Raw genomic sequence first — 17,901 nt, 5'->3', positions numbered from 1 at the left:
ATTAGAAATATTGGTAGAATGGTAAATTCTTTTGAAATCTGCATTCATTTGGGTAATAGATTCAATCATTATGGGTTAAATTGTTAATAGCACAATACAAATTGTTTGAAACTTTTCATTTGTAAATGTAAAGGATTATAATAATATTTTATTGTGAATTTGATATGATATAGTAGAAATCTGTTTAAGATGTCCTTTGTGTAATGAAGAGTTCTAGAATCTTACCAGACTCACAAGTAGAGTGAGGTATTTTAATAACAGTGGCTTATAACATTTAGTCCAGTATATTTTGAATTAACCTAACACTTAATTTGAACCAAAAATTCTTATTTGCTTTATGTCATTTCATTTGGTCTATGTATATGTTGTTTTTTGCTAATTGGGTCTTTAATGAAATATTAAATGTGTTTCATACGAATGCCTTTTCTAATCCATGAGAATTTTGAATTTAAAAGCCATTTGTGATAGTATGAATGTTTTTCTACATAGAGGTAATATAGAAATGTCTTGGACTAATTTAATATATCTGAGTAGTACTGAGTTTTATTTCATGTTTTAAATTCATGTTATTATGAATACTATTATCATATTTTAAAATTTTATTATAAATTCTGGGAAATTATGGTATAAGAAATGCTACTAATGAGAATTTTTATTTTTGGAGATTTTAAATTCTTTTTTATTTGGGTATTGTGAAATTATTAAGTTATTAGGGGTTATTGTCATGAGGTTGAAACATATAAACCTTTTAATTGGGCATATTTTAAAAGAGAAATAAAAAATTACTTTTTGAAAATGGGAGTGAGAAAGATTTTGTATAAGTCTCTTTATTTGTAAACTTTCTAGCTTCAACAAGCTTGTAAATTATTATCAACCCTGTGAGAGATTTCGTGGATTGATTTATTTAGGGAACAGGATCCCCCTGCCCCATTGCAAATACTCCTTCAATAAAGGGAAAAGATAAATTGTGTTTATAATGAATAAATTATTTATGTGCTACTTTGTGATTTTGAAAATTATGATGTTACACTTGTACTGAAGTTGTTATATTTGTTTGAAAATTGTGATGTTATACTTGTACTGGAGTTACATTTTGAACCAACTAAGACTTAACAGATTCAAGTCTTGATGATCTGGTTTTGCTTTAAAGAGATTAATATACACTATGTTAAAATCCAGTAATTGCCTTTTACACTAGGATGAGTTTTAAGCTTTATTTGAGAAAAGGGAGCAATAGAAGAAGAGAATGTTATGTAAAATCTTTTTGTATGTATTTTTCTTTTTGTTTTTTAGAAAGCTTGATAGCTTTTTCTGTGCTGGCTAATTTATTGCACAACTTTAAAGTGTTAAAAACCATTGTTTCCAATCCTACTGTGATTAGTAAAACTGGTGTTTGAGGTGAAACCTTCTGAAATTGTGAATTTTCTCTTTGACATTCTCAAGTTTGTTGTGTCCTTAAGTCAATGTTTTACCACTTCAGAAAAATGCCAGCAGCTCAATGAGAGTGAGGTCTGTGATTGATGACCAGTGGATATCTGTCCTTGGAAAATATTTGGGAGGTTGACTTTGGGAAGGCTAAGATTGGACACTCGACTCAATTTCCCACATTGGAAATCCCTTTACCTGTTTATTCTGAACTTGGTTGGTGTCCTGACATACACTTGACTGGTTCTACTATTTCTACCTGAAATAAAATGAAACTATGCATGCTTTATCCAATTATACATGTGTTGAGTCATTCTGTGCTCTTGGATTTAGGCCTGGAGGACTGGAATTGATGCTGCTATAGCAGTCTTCAGCTGCTTCTTCGTTTCACAGCAAATCTCTCTGATCATTGCAAATTAAGCTATAATTTAAAATTTTTTATGATGAATCTTGCTGTTGCTGTAAGATGCAACTATATAAAATCTCCCTGTTTTCAGTCTGGGATTATAGTCATTTCCATACTCTAAATAACTAAACAACATGGATGAGTGCTTGAATTCGTCATCTGCCTATTTATAGTTATACATTTATGCATTACATATGGTCCTTGAATTATCTCAAAATAATATGGAAAGAATTAAGCAAAGATGTAAAAGTTTGTGGGATCAAAATAGAAATCCATTAATTAGTTCAAGTTAAAATCAGAAATTTTTCACTTTTGTTTTGAAGAAAAGAATTTCAGTGCAATCAGTGTCCTTGAAGGAGAGTAACTTGGGGAATGGCTTGCATTATATCATAGGAAAAGCCGATTTTACTTAGGTTTATTATTTAATGTGGGATTAACATCTATTTGCAATGCATGTCCTGAAATACAGATATGATTTTACTATAAAGTGGCTCATTTGAATTACACTGTTCTTTGTATGCAATTTAGCATTAATTACTAAGTATATTTGCATGTGTCTTTTGTTACCACTTGGGTAAATTTTGTAACATTCATTTTCTTCTTATAAAAAGTGTTGTTGCCTATGTTTTCATGTAAGGATTAGATATTTATCAGTCTCTATTTCTTCAAAGGGAGGGAACTGAATTGGAATTAATAGGAAAATTAATGGAATTAATTGAGAAATTTGAAGTTCTAAATAATTGCAGTAAAAATTGAATACAAATTTTGAGAAAGCAACAGGATCAGATGATCATATATGTAACTTAAAAGGTTTTAAGAATTCTTATTTCTATATTCTTACTTCTAATACTAATTATTTTAAAATATTTAGCTTTTGATGTTTTCAGTTTGTTTTGAATTTCTTAAATATATCAATGTAATAGTTTGCTAACTTACATCATAGGAAGTTAAGTGGTAACAGTGTCAATTCTAATTTAGACAAAAACCCTTAGCCCTAGCTTTTATATCTATTTAGGTAAATATTAAAAAAATTAGAAGGACTCATTTTCAAGTAAGATTCTCAAGATTTTAAAAAAAATATTCTTTTTTTTTTTTTTTAAAGCAATCAGGGTTAAGTAACTTGCTCAAGGTTACATGACCAGTTATTTCTGGGTGTGGTGCTAAGTATCTGAGCCCGGATTTGCTTCCCAGGTTATCCTGATACTGGAGCCGGTGCTCTTACTTACTGAGCCACCTGGCTTCCCCTAAGCAATTGTGCTTAAGTAACTTGCTCAAGGTTACACGGCCAGGTGTTTCTGGGTGGGTGCTAAGTGTCTGAGCCTGGATTCGATCCCCAGGTCATCCCAACACTGGAGCCAGTGCTCTTACTCGCTGTGCTACCTGGTCTCCCCTAAAAAATATTCTTTAGCTTATTATTATTAGTGTTTATGTCAGGTACAGAGTTTAGATAAAGATAGGAACAACAAAAGGTATTTAAAAAATAAAATTCTCTAAAATTTCAAGGGATCTATGGGTTCCTAATTGAATGTTATCAGAACCACAAGGTTTGAAGTTGTTGTAACCACATGAAATGGTTATTAGAGAAGTAAAATTTAAGAAATTATACTAAATCATATTGAGATTTGCTTTGTAAAATTTTTTTTTAGCAGGAACATCTAAGAATTTCTACAAACAAGATGGAACCAGAGAAGCAAATCTACTAAAGAGGAGACCACTTCAGAGTTGCCCTGAGGACTAGGCCTATTTTGAAATGTCTAAGATCAGATGTTCCCAGAGAACAGAAGACTTCATGCAATAACTGAGATTCAAGATGAAATGTGCTGATAAAATGGACCTTGGGAGATGGTTTCTGTCATACTAGGAGACTTGATGTTAATTAATGTTCCACTTCACAAGCATGTTTGTTGAATTTTCTTAGTTGCCTTGAGACATATAAATCTCCCTGCTAACTTTGGTCCATGATGTTAGATGTTCTTTCTAGGGCTTGTTCTATGATTAGTCAGTCTTGTTATTCTTTTTCAACTTTACATCAGTGACCGTGTTAAAACTTGTTTTAAACTTCTATTGGAAAAAGTTGTATAAGTGCATCCTACTGCTAATAATTATTATGTTAATGATCTTAAAGAATTAGCTTATTGAAAAGTAATCAACCACCATATATTGATCAATATATGTACATGTCGATTAACATATATGTGTATGTATACATATGAATATATGATATATACAAATATACATACACATATACATATATCTATTTCTCTATCAATCTTATCTCTTTATCCTATCTATCATCTATATTTATCTATAATCTATCTTATCTATCTATCATCTATCCATCCATCTATCTATCTATCAAAGTGGAGAATTGAGAAGATTAAGACTGATCCCTGTAATGGGAATGCAAATTTGGAAGATCTTCCCTGCCCCTAGGCTAAAGTGCACCCTAGGGGCAGGGAAGATCTTCCAAATTTGCATTCCCATTACAATCCCCTATCAGGGCAGCTAGTTAGTGCAGTGGATAGAGCACTGTCCCTGGAACCAAGAGGACCTGAGTTCAAATCCAGCCTCAGATAGTTATTAGCTATGTGGCTCTGGGAAAGTCACTTAACCCTGATTGCCTCCAAAAAGAAAGGTTAATCCTGTATTATTTATTTATTGATCCTACTTACAATTACTTGGTTTTGTCCTATCAATGCTTTTATCCTGTAACTGATTCAGCTGGCCAGTGATGGGGCACATTTCAAAATCCAACTCTTCTGCTTGTCACTGATCTATTGATGCCTCAAGGACATTGGGGGATGCATGTGAAAATGAGGGGGTTGGAACTGACCATCCACCACCAACCTATCCTTCAAGGTTGTATGGTTTATCTTGCACCTGGACTCTCAGGAGAAAAGGAGGAGGTCATTGCTGGCTCCCATGACCAAATTTTCAAATAGTCATGTTGTTCTTTGCAACTCAGCTCTGTAACTAATCATATTGCCCTCAACCATATGATGTCACCTACACTGTTCAGTTCTTTGCTCTTTACTCCCCAAAACCTATTGAAAAGGAACTGTCCTTTTGCTTGATACCTTTGTCATAAATGAAAGCAATTCATTAACTCATTTGTTGGCAGACAGCATGTCCTTGTTAATAAGCATTACCTCAGGGGAAGCTAGATGGCACAATGAATAAAGCACTGACTTTGAAGTCAGGAGTACCTGAATTCAAATCTGGCCTCAGACACTTGATACTTAGCTAGCTGTGTGACCTTGGGCAAGTTACTTAACCCCAAATGCCTTGCTTTTCCCCCTCTAAAACAAACAAACAAAAATATTATCTTTCTGGGAGAATTGCCTCATTTTACCTCCTTGTTAAATTTTAATCACAACAAAATCTATTTTTTTTTTAAATTTGGGCTAAATGAACTGTGCAGGGACACACAGCTGGTATCTGATGTGGGATCTGAATCCATGACTTTCCAGACTACAACTCCACAGCTCCCTATATGGGTGGTAGAATTAAGAGGGGCATTTCTAGGCTATATTTGACCTCATAGGATCTTATATTAACATCTGGAAGGGACTTGGAGGTGGAGACCAAGTCTGTCATTTGACAGAAGAGCAAACAGGCTAAGAGAAGTCACATGATTTCCCTAGGGTTTCATAGGTAGTAGGTATCTAAGGAAGGATCTGAACCTGCTTTTAACATCATTCTATTTTGGTGCACACTGTGTAGATTCTGGAACAGCACAAGCTATGATGCTGTAGGAATACAGCTTTAGACATTAGCTGAGTGACCCTGCATACGTCACTTAAATTTGCTGTGCCTTAGTTTACTAATCTATCATTTATATTGTGCTTTCAGGTTGGCAACATACTGTTTATATGTTACGTTATTTGATATTTACAAAACTCTATGAGGTGGATGCTACTATTATTCCTGTTTTACAAATGGGGAACCTGACAATGAGAGAGGTTAAGTGACTTTCCCAAGGTCACAAACAGCTAATAAGTGTCTCAGGCAAGATTTGAGCTTAGGTCTTCCTAAATCCAACTCCAGCACTCCTACCCACTACTCTTTCTTGCTACCTCAGTTGCCTCTAATGACCTTTCCACATCTAAATATTGACCCTATGATCCTCATAACATGTCCTTTCACTAATAATAACAGACATCTATGTTGTGCTATAGAATTTTCTATGTTCTCTCCACAAGTAACCTCATTTGAACCTCACAACACCCCATGGAGGTGGGGATAGGCGTTGGATTTGTCCATGGTTCTATAGTCAGTGAGTCACAGACAGAATCTGTCTCCAAGTCTAATGTTTTTTCAATTCCTCTGTGCTTCATGACAATGAAGAAACTGTGAGTGGGGTAGGGTAGGGGAAGGACTACAGAGGGTGGTATCACAGCAGCATTGCTGCTCTCATCCATATCCAGTTTCTCCCCTGTACTCACTCTCTCCATACCCTATTCCTTCCCACCACACTTAGGCTAGTTTGATCCAAAGCTCCCTTCTCATTCATTATCTGGTTCACTTTCAATACCTTTGTGAAACTGCTGGTGTTAGCAGCTACTATTTACTTTAGATGTTTCCAGTAGCTCCAGAGCATAATCTGAATTCCAGGTGAATTTCATGAGTGAAGAGCACTGGATATCACCTATACTCTTATCTTTCTCTGTATTCTTCAGGGAAATTCTCTTGAATAGTCTGAAACTTCTCCTTCCCTCCACAACCTCTTTTAGAATCCTAGTTCACCTTCACCCCATCCTTAGTTCAGATATCCACAGCAAACATCTTTATTCTAAATCAGAGTTCCTTAACCTTTTGTGTCATGGATACTTTGACTTTTTAGAGTTACATTTTTAAAATGCATACAATAAAATGCATAAGATTATAAATAAAACGGATTCTGTAGAAATGAAGATAGAAACACACATATGTGTTGGGGGCTATGAAACTTGGATCAGAATATATATATATGTGTTTGTATATACATATATTTGTGTATTAGAATATGTTTATACATGCATATATGCATACACATGTGTACTAGAATATGTTTGTATATATGGGTATTAGAAAATGTGTGTATACATACATGTGTATATTAGAATGTTTACACATATACATATACACATACATATGTGTTAGCATATGTTTGTATGCATGTGTGTATTCTGATCTGAGTTCACAGTTCCCAAAATCTATAGATTAAGAATGTCTATTCTTAATCACCTGATCTCCCTGGAGCCCAATGGGCCTTGGGTTAAATGATGGAATTTAGTTTTCAAATTTGGAAAATCTAGGAGCAAGTGGAAATTCATCATGGCCGACAATGAAAAAATATTCTTCTCTAGCACACAAACATATAGAAGCAAAAGAAACGGACTCATAAGCACACAGTGACAGTAATGCTCATCAGGCAGTTGTGACAGCCAGGAAAAAGGATGACAATGGCAGTTCTCATGTATATGGCCCTCCACAGTCTGAGAAATACTTGGTGCACATGAACTTATTTAATATCAATCTGTGGACTGATAAGTTCAAGCTTGCAGAGAAAGTATCATAGTAGAAGCAAAAAAGCATGATAGAAAAGAATGTACTTAGGCAGTGCTGCTGAGATCTATTTCTATCAGCTAGCATCCCTATTCAAGGAAACCAACAATAATTTAGCTATATATTTCCCTTAGGATCTAGCATATATCTGCAATGAATTGTAGGTAGTACATGCTTCATCAATATTTGAATAAATAAATGAATGGGTCAGCACAAGAAATTCCTCAAATGCTGGTGATTCTGACTTTTGCTGCCTTGGACTTAACCAATGGCAGTGAAGTGACTCAGTAGATCAAGCACTGGACTTGGAATCAGGAAAATTCATCTTCATGAGTTCAAATCTGGCCTCAGATGCTTATTACCCATGTGACCCTGGGCAAGTCATTTAATTCTGTCTCAGTTTCCTAATCTGTAAAATGAGCTGGAGAAAGATATGGCAAACCACTCCATTATCTTTGCCAAGAAAACTCCCAATGGCGTCATGAAGAGTCAGACATAATTGAATGACACAAAATTTCCTAGCTTATCTCTTTTAATTAGATCTATTTTTGTTTTTGCTTTGTCTGAGATCATAATTTGTAAACCTGCTTTTTTTTTTCAGCTGAAGCACAATAGATTCTACTCTATCCCCTTACATTTACTGTGCCTGCAACTCTCTGCTCCAAGTGTATTTCTTATAAACAACAACATTTCAGGATTCTGGTTTTTAATCCACTCTGCTATCCACTTCCATTTTATGGGTAAGTTTATCCCATTCTCATTCCCAGTTATTATGACTAGTTATATTTCCTTTCATCTCATTTCCCCCTATTTATTCTCTCTCTCTTTCTCTTTTCCCTTCAGCCTGTCCATGTACTGCATCCCCAATTCCACCATCCTTTTTATCAACCTCCCTTTCTTTTATCCCTTTCCCATCCTGCTTCCATGTAGAGTAAGACAGATTTTTTTAAATATAATTGAATATGGATGTGAGGAGGTTTTCACATTTTTGACCACAAGGCAGGAGGAGGCAGGTGAGCAGATCATTGTGACTTATTGTGATTCCTAATTACTGTGGTTTCCCAAAAATCATGCTACTAGGTCCTAGAGAATTAGAAATAGGTTACACACTCTATACCTTTTAGGAGGAAACTACTCTTAAAATTGGCAAGGTATGGGCATTGTTTTAGGAGAAACTGTTTACACAATCATAAGACATTGGTCCAATATAGGACAAGACTTTTGTCTCAGGAAGTTAAGATATGTTTGCAAACGATTTTGTAAAAATTAAACAACTTTCAAACATGGAGGTTCACTATCAATATATTGCTGTTTTTGAAAAAGTCCTAGATTTAAAATCAGATGACATAGGGTCAAGTCCAACCTTGGGACTTACTACTTATGTGACCTTTCAGGAAGTAATTTTCTTTCTCTGAGCCTCAATTTCCTTCCCTGCAAAATGACTGGGTTAGACTGGATGATTTCACTAATATCTGACTTTGACTCCTATGATACTATAACTTCTCCTGTTAAGGCTACTGTCTTATTCAAGAGAGAAAAATAGCATATACACAATTATATTGTTTGCATCAGTAAGAAAGTTTATTGAAATATATCAGTAAATAGGAACAGAAAGCTTTTTTGGGTGAGTTTTCATTGAAGAATACTCTCTGGTAAAATGAAAAGAATAGGAAAGAAATCATGAAAAACCTTTTAGACACCTTATATTTAAAGAGAGAGAAGGTGTCCATGACCAGTAGGAATGATGAGGATTTTCTTTGCCTGGTATTGATATGTTGTGGTCTAAGGAAAGAGCCTTCCATGTCAACCCTGGTTAATAGAAGTGTTTCTTGGTCTCTGATTCCACTCTGGATGAAAGAACTCTACCATTAGGGTCCACCTCCTCAATAATGGTCTTGATCAAATGGCTTCTATTAGAATCTGTAGGTAAAAAAATGACCAGCATTGGTATTTCGACTACATAATGAAGAGTGCTCCTCTTCAATGAAGTTGAGGAAAGTTTAAGAGACCCCCCCAAACTGAACTTGAGCAAAGAAAATTAAGAGGTAATAATGAGTGAAACCATTAGCTGGAATACTCCTCTATAATCAGAGAAATTGTAGTTTGGTCCTTGAAAGGCACATTTGTCAACTAAAATACTTTAATGTAAGATACATAAAATAAATTTCTAATCTGAAGGAAAACATAGGGAAAGAGCCCAACAGCAATGGTCTTTCCTCAGCTTTATTTGAAATTTCAGTTTTAAATTATACTCTACTATATCAAAAATCTGTGATTTTGTTGGTGTAGGTGTTCCCTTTGCCAACATAGGTCAAAACACTTTATTTAACATTCACTAGATGGCCTTCTCATCATGTAACCAACCTGACAGGAGCTTTTCCCATCTTAGCTAGGATGGTTCTCAAACAACAGACCACTCACTTGGCTCATATTAAAAATCTTGCCTCTAGGATTTCCAGAGCTTGCATTAGACTGCTGTATTCTTTCAGAATGCAGAATCACATCTATACCACAATGAGGCATCAGAGAACTTTAATGGATTCTATCAAATTTTTAGGTTTATTCTAACTTCAGAATACATTTTTCTCAGAAAAACTTATTGTTTATGTGTGGGACAAAGTTCTGTCATTCTCTCTCTCTCTCTCTCTCTCTCTCTCTCTCTCTCTCTCTCTCTCTCTCTCTTTTTCTCTCTCTCTCTCTCCCTCCCTCCCTCCTTCCCTCCCTCCCTCCCCCTAATGTTCCAGGGAGATGTCACTTCAAATTAAGTGACTTCTAGTGAGAGTTGGCCCAAGTAAAAACATAAAAATGATATCTAAAGCCTACATTTTTAGCTTCAAAATTACCAAAACAACTTATTTTCTGAAAATGCAAAGTCTCTTTAATGTTTCTGTTTCCATACTAATGAAGAATGAAAGGAAAAAAAAAAACAATCTCACAACTAAAACCCACAGAAAATTAAAATGGATTCTGATTACCCCAGTTAGTTTCTGCTGACCTTGTTCCAGAGCTGCCTTTCGATGGAGATTCTCCACCAGATCCAACACTTCCTCCTTGTCCTCCTCTGGAGCCAGTTTTGAATCCTCCACTGCCACCAGAGCTGCCTCCATATCCACCACTGGAGCTACCACCCCCGTGGCCACCACCGGAGCTTCCACCATATCCACCACTGGAGCTACCACCTCCGTGGCCACCACCGGAGCTTCCTCCATATCCTCCTCCGGAGCTTCCACCATATCCTCCGCCCCCAGAGCTGCCTCCATATCCACCGCCTCCACGGCCACCACCTCCGGATGAGCTACCAGAACAATGAAAAGGGAGACAAATTTTAATGATTGGTTATCCTTCTGCCTTAGAAAATGTATGTCTTTCTCCCAGAATTTAATAGACTGTGATACACACACACACACACACACACACACACACACACACACAGAAAGAGAGACAGAGAGACAGACTGAGAAAGAGACAGAGAGGAGAGACAGAGAATGTAAAGAACTTGAAAAAGTTTTCTTTGACCAAATCATCCCTTGGCCAACATCAGGCAGCATGAACCCAAGATTTCAGACAGAGCAATGTGTTTCTCCTCTAACAACTCTTTGCTTCTTAAAAGTTGAGAGAAGCTCCTTTAACTAGAAACTTGGTAGACAGGAGAATTTCTTTCTTTTTTTTTTTTCCAAATGCTTTATTTACTTCTGGTTTACATCATTCATTTCCGCCAGATTTTGAGTTACAAATTTTTCCCCGTTTTTCCCCTACCCACCACCCCAAAATAGTGGTCCCACAGGATATCTCCTCCTCCTCCAATCTAACTCTCTCCCATATCTTCTCCCATACCCCCTTTGACTTTTCCCGTAGGGCATGGTGGATCTCTAATAGTGTTATTTCTCTCACTCACCCTCCTTCCTCTAGCAGACTGCGGTAGGTCTGAATTTCATTCTCCAGGCGGATCTTGATGTCAAGGAGCACCTGGTATTCTGAATTCTGGCATTCTGTTTCAGCCCTGATCTGCTGTAACTGCTCTTCCAGAGCAGTGATCTGGGCCTGGATTTGTGACAGCTGAACACAGTAACGACCTTCTGTCTCTGCCAAGGATGATTCCAGGGATTGTTTCTGAGAAGAAGAGAGTAGCATGGTGTGAACTGGCAACATCAATGATTAAATGGAATACAACAAAATTCTTTCTAATTAGAAAACTGATGGAGGAATGAAGAAATTGGATTTCAATTAGAAATAATGTGATCCAATCTAGTTTTAGCTTCTCAGTAATTTCAGACCAATACCACTTACACTTTCAACCCTGATATGGGGTCTTGGTTGTATTTCAAAATCTTGATACTGTACTCCTTTCTTTTAGGATGCCCTAATGTTAATATTCCCTACTTTGGTACATAGACATACCAAGGATGAATATTCATCCTTGAGATCGCAAAGTCGTTTTGGAAAACTTGAAAATGAATGGGAAAAATTTGTACTTTATGGAAAAATACACTTATGTGGGAAATATATTATTCCATTTTGGAAACAGAACTCATGTTTAGAGATAATTGTTACTTACCAGGGCCAGTTGTGACTGCAGTTCAATCTCTAAAGCTTGTAAGCTGCGTTTCAATTCGGTGATCTCAGATTTGTGGCTGGACATTTGTTCAACGTTGCTATCGATCTCGGTGGTCAGCTCCTTGCTCTAGGATTATAAAAGTAAAGGAGAGGAAAGAAAGAAAAGAATCATTAGAAGATGATAACCACCTTAATGGTCTTTATGATGAGAAACTTAGGTGTCAGCAATTTTTCACCTTTTCATTGAACCAAGCTTCAGCATCTCTACGGTTTTGTTCAGCCATTGTCTCATATTCAGTTCTCATGCGGTTCAGATATTCAGTCAGATCCACTCCTGGGGCAGCATTCATTTCCACATTCACATCACCAGTGGACACATTCTGAAGATCTTTCATTTCCTGTAGGGGAAGGAGAGCCCATAATGTGACTGTAGTTTTCATGACTATAGTGAGAATTTAGAAGATTGGATTGTGGAATGGTGGGATGGAATAGAATTTTATTTCACCTCCTCATGGTTCTTCTTCAGGAAGGCCAGCTCCTCATTCAAGCTTTCTAGCTGCATCTCTAGGTCAGTCTTGGACAAGGTCAGATCATCCAGGACTCTGCGCAAGCCATTAATGTCAGCCTCCACACTCTGACGCAGGGTCACTTCATTTTCATACCTGAAAGAGACATGGTATAATAAGTAATATAACTCAGTTCATTTAATGAATATCATTTGGGCAGAGAGTAAAAAAGAGGATCTTGAGAAAATATAAAGTAACAGAATGCAATGCAATGTAATAAAATACCATACCATAGCAGTTCAGACCATACTAATTAAATACCTATTGTGTACAGAATATTTTTCTTGGTCCTAAAGAAATTGTGCCAGGTTGAAAAAAGGACAAGTTCTATTAGTAATAGAATTGTAGTCATTACTAATAGAGTAGTAACTTGATTACTGATAGAATTCTTTTCATAGTCTGGTAACCGATTGATTTTATGTTTTCTTTCAGCATGTTCATTCTACTTCACATGCAAATCGTGGTAAACAGTCAAGTAAAAGCAGCAAAGTCCAAAATGACTTAAAGTTAGTTGCAAAGTATTTCTGATCTCAAATATATTAGATGATATTATTATCACTGAAAACTTCTCTGATGATCTAGAAAATGTTTAATTTTGAATAAACTGTTTTTTATTTTACCAGGCAGGATGTGCCACTGGAAACTCATTTTGGTTTTATTAAGAAATTATCCACACCAAATTCAATGTCAGAAGCACATGGTCCTTATTCTCTTTGCTTACTTCAGTCTGAAGTCATCAGCAGCCAGCCTGGCATTGTCAATTTGCAGCAGCACATTAGCATTGTCAGTACTTAGATTCAGGATCTGTAGAGGAAAAAATAATTGAGAAAGAGTTCATATATATGGATTTTCAAAAATTACTGTGCTTCTTAAGAATTGAATTTAACCATTATCATCTCATAGAGTCCTATGGGGGATACTTTTGCTGTTTAAGAATGACATACAGTGCACTCACCTGTTTCTTAAAGCTTGAATCTTCTAGGATTTCTGAAGTCATGCCTTTTCTCACCAGGCATTTATTTTTTTACTCAGCTACTGAAATCTTGATCTTATCACACCATGTTATTTCACTGACTTCAGGACTCCTCTGACTGATTTGGTATTTTCTATATACATATTCCTAAGTAATTATATTTAGAAGTGACCCATCAGATCTGAATTTTAGATATCCTTGGAAGATATGAATTACATCTCTCTTGCTTCCAATTGGGAGAATTCATACTTATGGAAAGTGTAGGCAAGAACACGTTTCTATGAATTTGGGAATATGTTTTATTTACCCTGATAGAACTAGCAGGGATTTTTCCCAGCATTCAAATGGTTCTTTAGTCTTGCCTTCTGTAGTTTCTTCCTCTCATTTCTTTGATTACACTTCCTTTCTTCAGGACTTCCCTGGAGGCCCAGCAGCTTTCAGCAGTCTAACATCCTTGTTAACCAATAATGGTTTACTATTGCATGCTGGGTAAAAATCACTTTCTCTCAACTCTCCTAATTTTGGATCATACTGAATTATTCCCAGGGCCAAGAATAACACAGGCAATAGCAATTAGCAGTCCCATGTTTCTTGATTTAAGATTTCTCTATCTCAATTATTATTATTATTGGTGAGGAAGAGAAGATGGGCTGAATCTGTGATTTCATTGCTCTAAGTAGCTGCCAATGAGAAACTCCTTATAATGCAGATCAGAACCTGCCTAGGGGCACTGGAAGAGGTTAAGGGACTTATCTTCAGCCATATAGCTACTAGGTATCAGAGGAATCTTGAACTCAGACCTCCTAACTCTGAGACCAGCTCTTCTTATCTAAAATATAAGACTAAGAACAAGCAGAAGACTGGTTCAGAAGCAGTATAAATGATGTTTCTTACCTGATCCTTAAGTTCTTTGATTTGGTCATAATAACGAGAGTAGTCACGTGGTTCTCGCTGATTTGCATTGCCATTTTTCTCATACCACTCTTTGATTTTTTGCTCTAGCTCATAGTTAGATTCCTCTAGAGCTCGCACTTTGTCCAGGTAGGAGGCCAGGCGGTCATTGAGGTTCTGCATGGTGACCTTCTCATTGCCTGTGAGGAGACCTCCATCGCCTCCACCAAAGCCTCCCCCAAGGACTCCACCAAAGCCTCCTCCCCCAAAGCTTCCTCCCCCAAAGCTTCCCCCACCAAAGCTTCCTCCACCAAAGCCTCCCCCACCGTAGCTACCACCACCAAAGCCACCACCACCGTAGCTACCACCACCAAAGCTACTCCCAACATAACTGCTGCCACCACCAAAACCGCCTCCAAAGCCCCTTACTGATGCACTGCCAAAGCCCCCTCTTGAGCAGCTGCCATAGCTAGAGCCCCCACCTGAGCTAAATCCTCCACCAAGAGAGCTAACCCCATAGCCAGAGCCTCTACTGCTTGAGATTCTGACGGATGAGCTTCCTCCTCCCCCTCCTCCACTGCGGGAGGAAGAGTAATGTTTGCTGGAAGTATATCTCTGGGACATGGTGATGCAGTAGAGGTTCAGCTCAAGCAATGCTTGCTACCCAGAGACAGTGGCAAGTCTTTATATACTGAGCTGGGAGGGTGTGGCCCATCTGCAGTATTCTCACTCGGCTGGCTTCTTTTTGCCAATTTAGCATTATCATTACTAATAACCAATCTGATGCATCCTGGTGTGTGTTTTGCCTTTGAAATAAATAGGACATTTATTATGTTGAAATGGAAGATGGGTGGAGCTCAGTGGGGACTCACTTTCATTATTCTTTTTTTTTATCTTTTGCAGAATGTTGAGCAATTGGTAAAAAACTATATTCTCAGCAAAAAAAAAATAGAGAATGCAAGTGATGTATCTGGTGCAAGCTTGTCAGTTTCTTACACACAAACACACACATGCAATTTTCTTCTCCACAAAAGGGAAAAACCATGACAGATAGTATTCCAAGTGATAGCCTGAAAAAAGTAATTTAAAAATTTTAATTTATCGGAGCAATTAATAAAGTGAGTGAGCATCAAAAACCCTGGTTCATGAAGGTGAAGGTATTAATAAATTTTTTAGATGAATAACTCACAGTGCTTGAGACATATTATGTACATAGGATTCATAAGAGTCATAAAAACTTAATTTAGGAAGTGCCTAAATATTTCTCTGTAGAAAATCTTTTCCTTCAGAGAATGAGAACTTATTGACATTTTGCCTAAAGGTGGTGATGATTAATCTGTTTGAGAGAGGAACCTTTAAATGGCAAGGATTTATGTCATTTGGAGATTTTTTTAATCTACTGAGAACCTGAAGTCATACCAGATTTTTTTTTCCCTTTTAACTCATCCATCATCATTAGGTATTGGATTTTGTTAATCTCACAGTAGCAAAACCAAGTACCATAATGTATGGGCTCAAAGACCCAAGGTTGGTATAGGTGACTTCTAAAATTTTTCCATCTCTTCCAACTCTGAGGTTCTAAGATGATGGGATTGTGTAATACTTTGTTCACATTCATCTTCCATTCATCAAACCTTTATTAAGCATCTAGGTACAAGGCACCATGCCAGACTTTGGGAATACCAAGACAAAGAGCCAATTATTAACTTTCATCAAGGACATTTGCCTTTGGGAGGAATGTAAGAGGGACACAGTGAATATAAGGATGCTTTATACACATACACACACATATATACACATGCATGTAGAAAAGAAGTGTATATATATATATTTAGTAAAGTATTAATAGTAAAATAAAATCAGATGTGAGGAATTTGGCAAGGGAGAGACTATTAACTATTGGGGGGGGGCAAAAAGGTTTCACAAAAGAGATGGGTTGAGCATTGAAGTCACTAAGCATTTATTAAATGCTTACTATGTGTTAGGTATTATGCCAAGTGGTGAGGATAGCAAAAAAAGGCAAATGACAGATGGCCACTTGCTCTCAAGGAGTTCCAGTCTAATGGAGGATGCAATACTATGTCCAAACTTGATGCAGACTAGATAAATTGGAAATAATTAACAGAGGAATGGTGCTAGAATGAAAGGGGTTTGGGAAAGGCCTGTAGTGGAAGGAAATAATTTATTGAGAACTTGAATGAAGTCAGGGAGACCAGGAGATGGGGACAAGAAAAGAGAGAATTTCAAGAGCCAGGGAAATGCCTAGATTTAGGAGATAAGGTGTCTTGTGGGTGGAACAGTAAGAAGGCCAATGTCACTGCATCACAGAGTAGGTGGAAGGGAGTAAACTATAAGAAGCTTGGAAAGGGAGGAGAGGTCCAGGAAGATTAAAATGTTGAATGAAAGGTAATAAGTTAAGTATTTTTTTCTTGAAAGAATTAATATACCTGCTTCTGCATCATCATGATCATTAGTATCATCATCACTTTAAGGTTTCCAAAGTGCCTTAAATATATGAACTCATTAGATTCTCACCATGATTAAGAAATGATCCTTGTCTCAATATACTTCATAGTAGCTTCTTGAGTTAAATTCTTGTTTCTTAGCTACCTTTCACTGTGTGACTTAGGTGAGAACCTTCTCTTTTCTGAAACTCATTTTCAGTATCTGTAACATAGGGGCAATAATCTCTGAAACCCTTCCCTCCTAGGTTCTTGTGAAGTCCAGATAAAACAAGGGTGCAGGGAGGAAATCTTTGCAAGATCAAACTGCTACATAATAAATAACTGAGATTATTGTTATTCCTATGCCAAAGTTGAAGGTATTTGCTTGAGGTTATACATGGTTCTGTCCCAGGGTCACATAGCTAGTGTATGTCAGAGGTAGAATTTGAACCCCAGTTAGTCCTGCTTTCAAGGCCAACTCTTTCTCCATTCTGCCAGATGCCAGAACTCCTTTTCAGATCTGAAATGATAACAATGGGATTTATATAATACTTTCATGTTTCCAAATTATTGGACAAACACTGTCTCATTTAATCCTCACAACAGCCCTGGGAGGTAGATGCTATTATTATGTCCATTTTATGGATGAGGAAACTGAGGCAAAAGAGGATAAATGCCATAACTAGTAAGTTTCTGAATTAGGATTTGAACTTAGGTCTTCTTGAATCCATGCTCTATCCACTATGCCATCTAGGAGTCTAAGGTCATAAAGTTAATAAATAATGAATCTTGGATTAGAAACAGCCTTCTGACTTCCAGTCTTGTGCTCTTTCCTCCACAACATTCTGTGTATATATAATCACAATAGCTGGCATTTATATAATATTTAAGAATTTGCAAACTACTTTGCATATATTATTTCATTTGAACCTTTCTATGGTTTTTGTGAAGGAGGCACTGGACCTGTTACTATCCCCATTTTATAGATGATTAAATTGTGGCCAAGAAGTTATGTGATTTGCCTAGGGTCACAAAGCTAGTTTTAGAGTTTAGAGCTGGAGTCTCATCTGTAGCCTTCCTCAAGCTGTCCCCAAC

At 36.8% G+C, this 17,901-nt stretch overlaps 1 protein-coding gene across 3 annotated transcripts; it reads right to left on the bottom strand.

Moving 5' to 3' along the window:
• Nucleotides 1–8,932: 8,932 nt before the first annotated feature.
• Nucleotides 8,933–15,163, bottom strand: LOC138150769 (keratin, type I cytoskeletal 10-like). Of its 3 annotated transcripts, XM_069074202.1 has the most exons (9): nt 14,366–15,163; nt 13,220–13,302; nt 12,438–12,594; nt 12,169–12,330; nt 11,934–12,059; nt 11,274–11,488; nt 10,583–10,673; nt 10,354–10,531; nt 8,933–9,298 (listed from the first exon to the last, which is right to left on the bottom strand). In XM_069074202.1, exons 1-9 carry the CDS (start codon nt 14,984–14,986, stop codon nt 9,192–9,194), a joined length of 1,740 nt encoding a protein of 579 aa, XP_068930303.1. In that variant the 5' UTR covers nt 14,987–15,163; the 3' UTR covers nt 8,933–9,191. The 3 variants fall into 3 exon arrangements, with proteins under 3 accessions (XP_068930303.1, XP_068930302.1, XP_068930304.1); XM_069074201.1 differs by having other exon boundaries at nt 10,354–10,673; nt 14,366–15,162; XM_069074203.1 differs by having other exon boundaries at nt 10,374–10,673; nt 14,366–15,161.
• Nucleotides 15,164–17,901: the final 2,738 nt, after the last annotated feature.

Source organism: Petaurus breviceps, unplaced genomic scaffold (genome assembly GCF_028583685.1).
Source record: "Petaurus breviceps papuanus isolate PSGF00001 unplaced genomic scaffold, PetGlider_PUasm1.0 90887, whole genome shotgun sequence".
NCBI lineage: Eukaryota > Metazoa > Chordata > Mammalia > Diprotodontia > Petauridae > Petaurus > Petaurus breviceps.
Note: the sequence above shows the minus strand (reverse complement) of the source record. Positions and strands in the feature narration are given on the sequence as shown.